The sequence below is a fragment of the Sinocyclocheilus rhinocerous genome, unplaced genomic scaffold (assembly GCF_001515625.1).
Source record: "Sinocyclocheilus rhinocerous isolate Xijiao unplaced genomic scaffold, SAMN03320098_v1.1 scaffold200, whole genome shotgun sequence".
In the NCBI taxonomy this organism is placed as follows: domain Eukaryota; kingdom Metazoa; phylum Chordata; class Actinopteri; order Cypriniformes; family Cyprinidae; genus Sinocyclocheilus; species Sinocyclocheilus rhinocerous.
Genome location: NW_015641014.1, coordinates 1686408 through 1693347, shown reverse-complemented (window position 1 = coordinate 1693347; position 6940 = coordinate 1686408). Strand labels below are relative to the sequence as shown.

The following is a 6940-nucleotide window of genomic DNA, read 5'->3' as shown; positions in this document are numbered from 1 at the left end:
ATTATAATCCGTAATTATGTCCCCACTGGATGCAACAAATGCCTTGTTTGTAATGGGTTTTAATGTTTTTGTCTCGTCGCGCCGGGACATACGGAAATACAGTATGGTAGGGGCGTAACATTTCCGTCACATGCTTGAGGAATTCAGCCAATCACAACGCACTGGATTGGTGGCCAATCAGAGCACACCTCGCTTTTCAGACCGATGAGCTTTGTAAAAATCGACACGTTTCAGAAAGGCAGGGCATAGAGGAGAAACAATAATGTACAGTATGTGGAAAATAATGTGTTTTTTTAACCTTAAACCACATAAACACATTTCATTACACCAAATACACAAAATAATGTTCTTTTTTAGCAATGTCATATGACCCCTTTAATATTAAGGATATATAATATTTATATATATAATATTATAATATTTTAGGGAATATAATATTTTAGGATTTACTTGAGAGCAAAATTCCACAAGAACTTGTTTTCAGAGAATATATCTTGAATTGAGTTTATTTATCTCAAATACATTGGCCAATAATATTTTCTTATTTTAAGCATAAACCTTGTTAGATTTATGCAAAAAACTATTTGCCAATGGGGTATGAAAAATAAACCCAATATATATTCTCTGTTAAATTTTAATATAGTTAATTGCTGTAAAATTTTTATATAGTAAATTGGTCTTTTTTATTTTTTATATATGTATTTTTTAATATAAATTAATATCATTACCCAACAAAAGACAAAAATACAATGTTTTGTGTAGTGTATTTTGCACAGTTCATAGCTGCACGTTGTTCTACAGCTGAAAATGTTTTCATAATCTTGTTATGTGTTTTTAATGGTGTTTCCACTCATCTTTCAGGACTGTTTGGTGATCTCTAACCTCTCGGTCTGACAGGTCTCCCTGCAGCATGCTGACTTTCTCCTTTAACTCCCTCAGCTCTTTTTTACTGCTGTCCAGCTCCTCTGCCTTCTCTCGCTCCTCGCGGTCACGTTGCTCCTTCAGGCGCTCAATAATACGTTCCTGTTTACAAGGGGACACATTAACACGGTGCCAAAAAGAAAGCATATACAAGGAGCATGAAATGTTTATAACTAAGCGCAGATGTTTCGACTCCAGTCTACGACCATGCTGATGCCATTTGGAAGAGCACCAGTGATTTGTCCTGTAGTCCGGTGGTGTGTTATAGCGTCCTCTAGAGGTGATCCTCACCTTCTCGGCCAGTGAGTCCTCCAGTGTAGTGAGGGCCGTGTCTGTATTAGACGTGTCTGTCTGTAGGGACTTCACCCTCTCTCTAAGGCTGCTCATCTGCTTCTCTTTATCCCTCAGCTGCTCCTGCAGGTTTTCAATCTGAGACACAGGAGTTGATGTAAGATTTAAATGAATTGGCATTTTTATAAACATCCCAACTTTTAATGTAGTGAATCTTCCTCAACATTTTATAAGACATAATGTTTCCTGCATTCGAAGGAAAAGCACAGCTTACCCCAAAGCATCTGACGCACTTTTCCCCACCATTTTGGAAAATACTTTATAATAATGATTCAAAATACTTCATAATAAAGATTAGTAATTAATTGCTCTTCTTTAGTCAGCAAAAAAAAATAGTTTTATACTTTGGCAATTCACCAATATACATGATACATATTTTTAGACCTGGATCATCTTGACAAAATTAATTTTGGTCATACTGTACTTTATTTTAAGGTCCAATTCTCACTACTAACAAACCAGTAACTATGACTTTTGCCTCAATAAACTCCTAATTTGCTGCTTATTATTAGTTAATATGGTCATGCAGAATATGTGCTTTATAAGTACTAATAAAAAGACAATAGGCATGTTAATAAGCAACTAGTTAATAGTGAGAATTGGTCCCTATACTAAAGTGTTACCTTAATTTTAAACTAGCATTTCAGTATAAAAAACTGTTATTTTTGGATGTGCTCATATTAAAATGTATTCCACACAATGGAAATCATTTGTTTCTGCTAAAATATCATTAATCAATTTATAATAAATCCTAATATTATGTTTTTACAGTAACAATAACTGTAGTAACTCTGATATTTTTATAGAAATTATTGTTAAATCTATGTATTGGCGAACATCCAATTTGAACTCTTTTTACTCTTAGTTTTGTTCTTTGTTAATGCTTAAAGTTATATTGGGAACATGTAAATGAATAAGCTGGGTAAGTCATTTATTTATTTTTCTTTATGTTTCATTATTATTATTATCATTATTAGCAGTAATACAGTAGTAGTACCATTAATACTATTAGTAGTAGTAGTATTGTATGTTATATTATTACTATTATTGTATTTTTATCATTTTTATTTTACCTTATTTTTCTCTATTTTATTAGAGTTTGATTTATTATTTTTATTTTATTTATTTTATTTTTATATTTATTTAATTTTTTGATCATTGTTGTGTTATCTTTAAATCTGTTTCAGATTTACATCTTTGTCATTAGTTTAACAGTATGAATTACTCATTAGGTTATCGTAGATGTATTTTTTAATGTATGATTTCATGCATGACTCTATTTTTTAAGAATAGTGTATTGGTGACTCATTTCCAGTGTTGGGAGTAACGCATTACAAAAGTAACGCAAAAGTAGTGTAACGCATTACAATTCAGAGACAGTAATATTGTAATGTAACTAATTACTTTCAAAAGACAGTAACTAGTAATATATAATGTATTACATTTTGGAAGTAACTTGCCCAACACTGCTCATTTCTGACATGTGTATTAAGAGAACATCTTGTTTATTGTTTTTAACAGTTTCCTGTAATGAAAAGTACAATTTAAAAAAAAGTATGTATTTGGTGAAATCCAGTCCTCACTTTTTTCTGAAGTACATTGACTTTACGCTCCTTGACCTCCAGCATGTCCTTCAGATCATGGATTTCTCCATTGAGTGTGCTCTTTTCTTCAGACATTTCCTGGATTTGCTTACTCTTTTTGTTTAACATGGTCTCCTTCTCCTCCAGACGCAACCTCAGAGCATCCACCTGCAAAAAGAGTTGTATGCAATGCTCAGAGAATCTGCTGGTGTGATGGGTAAAGACCAATCACTGGCCTGATCTACTACCTCTGTCTGTAGAATAGCAGCACGTTGTTCTTTGGCAGTCAGAGACTCTTTAAGCACTTCAATATGCTGTTTGCTGTCAGAGAACTGGTTAGTCAGGGTCTCCAGCTTGGTCTGCAATCCAAGGAGCTGGGTGTCCTTCCTGGAAAGGTCTTGCTTAACTTGGTCCATCTACATAACAGAATTATTCAAGGTTTGTTATTCATATGTGTGACTAATCTGGATGTGTTCTTCTAAAGCAGGCTGAGCAGTACCTTGTTCTTCATGAACTTGGTGTGGTTGCGGTAGACCTCCATCTGCTTGGCCTCTTCCTGCCGTTCCTCACAGCTAAGCATGCTACTGGAGCGGAGCATCATGACCTGGTCCTCCAGCTCTCTGAGGCCCCGCTCTAGAGAACTGATCTGAGAATCCTGAGAGATGCAAAAATATGATGTCAAGACATCATTGGTGTCTATTAAGTTACCCAATAATGTGCTGAATCTGAACATGTAACTTAATGCTACTTTTCTGTTGTGCCATTTTTGGTTACCATTTACTTTCATTATATGAAACATGAACACCCTGCCTTAAAGGGACAGTTCACCCAAAAATAAAAATTCTGTCATCATTTACAACCCCAATTCCAGAGAAGTTGGGACATTTTGTAAAATGCAATAAATTAATTATCTTTAACTTTTATTTAATTGACAAAAGTACAAAGAAAAGATTTCCAAGGTTTTTCACTGACCAACATAAATATATTTTGTAAATATGAACACATTTTGATTTTGATGGCTGCAACACACTCCAAAAAAGTTGGGACAGAGGCACGTTTAACACTGTGTCACATCAACTTTCCTTTTCATTACAATGTTTCACTTTGTTTGGGAACTGAGGATACTAACTGTTAAAGTTTTGCAAGCAAAATTTTTGTCCAGTATCACTTGATACAAGACTTCAGATGCTCAGCAGTCTGTGATTGTCGTTGTCTGATTCTCCTTTTCATGACTGGTCATACATTTTCAATTGGAGACCGATCTGGACTGCAGGTAGGCCAGTCTAACACATTCACCCTGAGTCTACGAAACCACGCTGTTGTAGCACATGCAGAATGAGAGCTGGCATTGTCTTGATCTAATAACCATGGACTTCCCATGAAAGACATCATCTTGACGGCAGTATATTTCTCTGTACAATTCCAATATATGCCTCCATGTCAATAGTACCTTCGCACATATGCCAGTTACCCATGCTGTTTGCTCTGCTGCATCCCCATACCATGACAGACGTTTGCTTTTGCTTCTGTTGCTAATGAAAGTCTGGATGGTCCCTTTGGTCTTTGGGACTGTGAACTCGAAATCCATTTTTCCAGGAAACAAGTCGAAATGAGGATTCATCTGAGTACAGCACACCTTTTTTGACAATCTGAGATGAGCTCTGGCCCAGAGAACCCGGCAGCATTGCTGCATAGAATTAATGTATAGCTTTCTCCTAGAGTAACATATATTCAAGTTGCATTTCTTGACTCCCTACATGTACTGTGATTTCTCTGGATTCCCTGAATCTTTTCACAATATCATGTATGGTACTTGGTGAAAGACCTAAACTCTTTGCAATTTTGCATTGCGAAATGCGATTTTTGATTTGTTTGACACTTTTCTCGTGAAATTTGGCACAAAGTGATGAGCCATGATCCAGCTTTGCTTGCAAAGACTGAGATGCTATTTTTATACCCAAACATGATAACCTCACCTATTACCAATTCACCTGCTTACTTGAACTATTTCAAAACAGTTTAACGTGGATATTCTTTAGCCTTTTCACTTTTATTTTGCCTCTGTCCCAACTTTTTTGGAATGTGTTGCAGCCGTCAAAATCAAAATTTGTTCATATATTAAAAATACATTTACGTTGGTCAGAGAAAACTTTGGAAATCTTTTCTTTGTACATTTGTCAATTAAGTAAAAGTTAAAGAGAATGAACAAATCACAGATTCTTGATTTTATTGCATTTTACAAAATGTCCCAACTTCTCTGGAATTGGGGTAGTACTCATCTGGAAGCCATTGACTTCAATAGTATGAAAAAATACTATTGAACTCAATGGCTACCAGCAAATATTTAGTTACCAAAATTCATCAAAATAACTTCTTTCATGTTAAACAGAAGAAAGAAATTCCTACAGGTTTGGAACAATTTTAGGGTGAGTAAATGATGACAGAATTAAAATTTTTGGGTGAACTAGCACTTTAATATCTTCAACAGAAGAAAGATATAATAATAAATAAAGTCTGCAATAACATTAAGGTAAGGAAATTATGATAGAATTTTTGTATGCTTAATTGTATTGAACTTGTATTGTGAACTTAAAGTGTACTTCAAATATTAAAAGTATATTTAAAAAAAACTGTACTGGCAGATAATATAATATTAATGAAACAAAAGACCACTTAAGTGTCACTTTCATGACTATGTTCCATAACGTTTATTGTCATTTTTAAGTTTTAAAGTACATTTTAAATAATTTAAATTATGTTTTAATAAGATTTTACACTTATTTTGATACATACTAAAGTACTTTATTATGAGTACATATGTAAAGTACTTGATTATAATCTTAACTGTAATGTAATCTGATTTTACATTTAAAGTTAATATATTTTAAATGTACTTAATTTTCAACTTTGCCATTGCAAATGTGTAATTACAAATATATTAAAATACACAATATACAAGTTTTAATAGAAACTACTATTTGTCAGTACATTCGGCAGTACATTTTAACAATATTTCACTTTAACCATATTTGTAATTATGAAATTAAATATAAAGATGTACTTAATTCCTACCTAAGTGGGGAAAAAAGCACTTTGAAGTTCAGCTAATTGGATTAATATAAATTTAAACTAATACATTTTCACTTAAATGCAATTAACATGAAATTATCTGTCCGTTTGCACTTTAATATCATGTAAAATATAATATTATAAAAATATAATAAAAATATAATATTTCATGCTGTTTGATATTTTACGTGTATTTGTAAATGCTTTTAATCCACTGATAGACAAAGCATTAATGTGGTTGCTGTCATCATATGTAAACAGCCACATTAATTAAAATCGGAGCTAAAGTATTACCTTCATCTCAATTACAGTTTGAAGAGCTTTGGTTTTCGTAGTCTCTGGCGTCCCCTCGAGGCGGCGATGCAGCTCCTGGAATTAAAGACACATGGTTGGCACTTCCTTCACACCAGTGCCAGAAATAGAGCTCTCAGATATTTCATCATACCTTGAGGGAGAGCAGCGCTGTTTAGTTTTGGCTGAATTCTCTATCACATTGCAGGAGCTGTACTCTATTATAGGTACAAATAGGGTTTCCTGCTATCTAGTTCAATTAAGTATCCTTCTTTTTTGCACTTTGAGGAGAATAGCTGTGGTCATTATGTGACTGAATGTGGTATAATGGAGCATGAAGAGAGAATAGTCTTTCTGCTTTAATTCACTGCAGTTAGTTGATTGTATATGGCAACTTTTAAAAAAATGCCTTTTTTTATTTCTTTTTTTAGCAAATGTTCAGTGAAAGGAGGTGCTTAACCTTCAGAAAATGTTGGTTGTCATCCTCAGGAAGTTGTACTAAATATTGAATGAGCTGTTGTATGTGCTATTCATTTTATATGAGGTTTGTCATTTCAGTAAATGTTATTCAAACTGTATTATGTCAAAATACACAAAAAAGTTATTTGTTCAAATTTGTTTTATAGCAATAAATATTATATAAATATTAAAAAACACTTATTTTCTAAAACAAAAAAAATGAATACAAATACTACACTAGAGTGGGTATTGAATGAAAAAAAAAA

General features: G+C 33.2%; 1 protein-coding gene across 3 annotated transcripts in view; it reads right to left on the bottom strand.

Moving 5' to 3' along the window:
* The window catches only part of LOC107753586 (ELKS/Rab6-interacting/CAST family member 1-like), a 32296-nt gene that overhangs the window by 18236 nt on the left and 7120 nt on the right, over positions 1–6940 (bottom strand). For all 3 annotated transcript variants that reach the window (XR_001641482.1, XM_016569775.1, XM_016569776.1), the window contains exons 4-9: positions 6219–6293; positions 3355–3510; positions 3104–3271; positions 2856–3023; positions 1213–1350; positions 883–1023 (exon numbers count right to left, since the gene is read on the bottom strand). Coding sequence is in view for 2 of the 3 variants with exons in the window: in XM_016569775.1 (XP_016425261.1) it covers positions 883–1023; positions 1213–1350; positions 2856–3023; positions 3104–3271; positions 3355–3510; positions 6219–6293 (846 nt within the window). In the remaining variant the exon portion in view is untranslated. The remainder of the gene's footprint in view (positions 1–882; positions 1024–1212; positions 1351–2855; positions 3024–3103; positions 3272–3354; positions 3511–6218; positions 6294–6940) is intronic.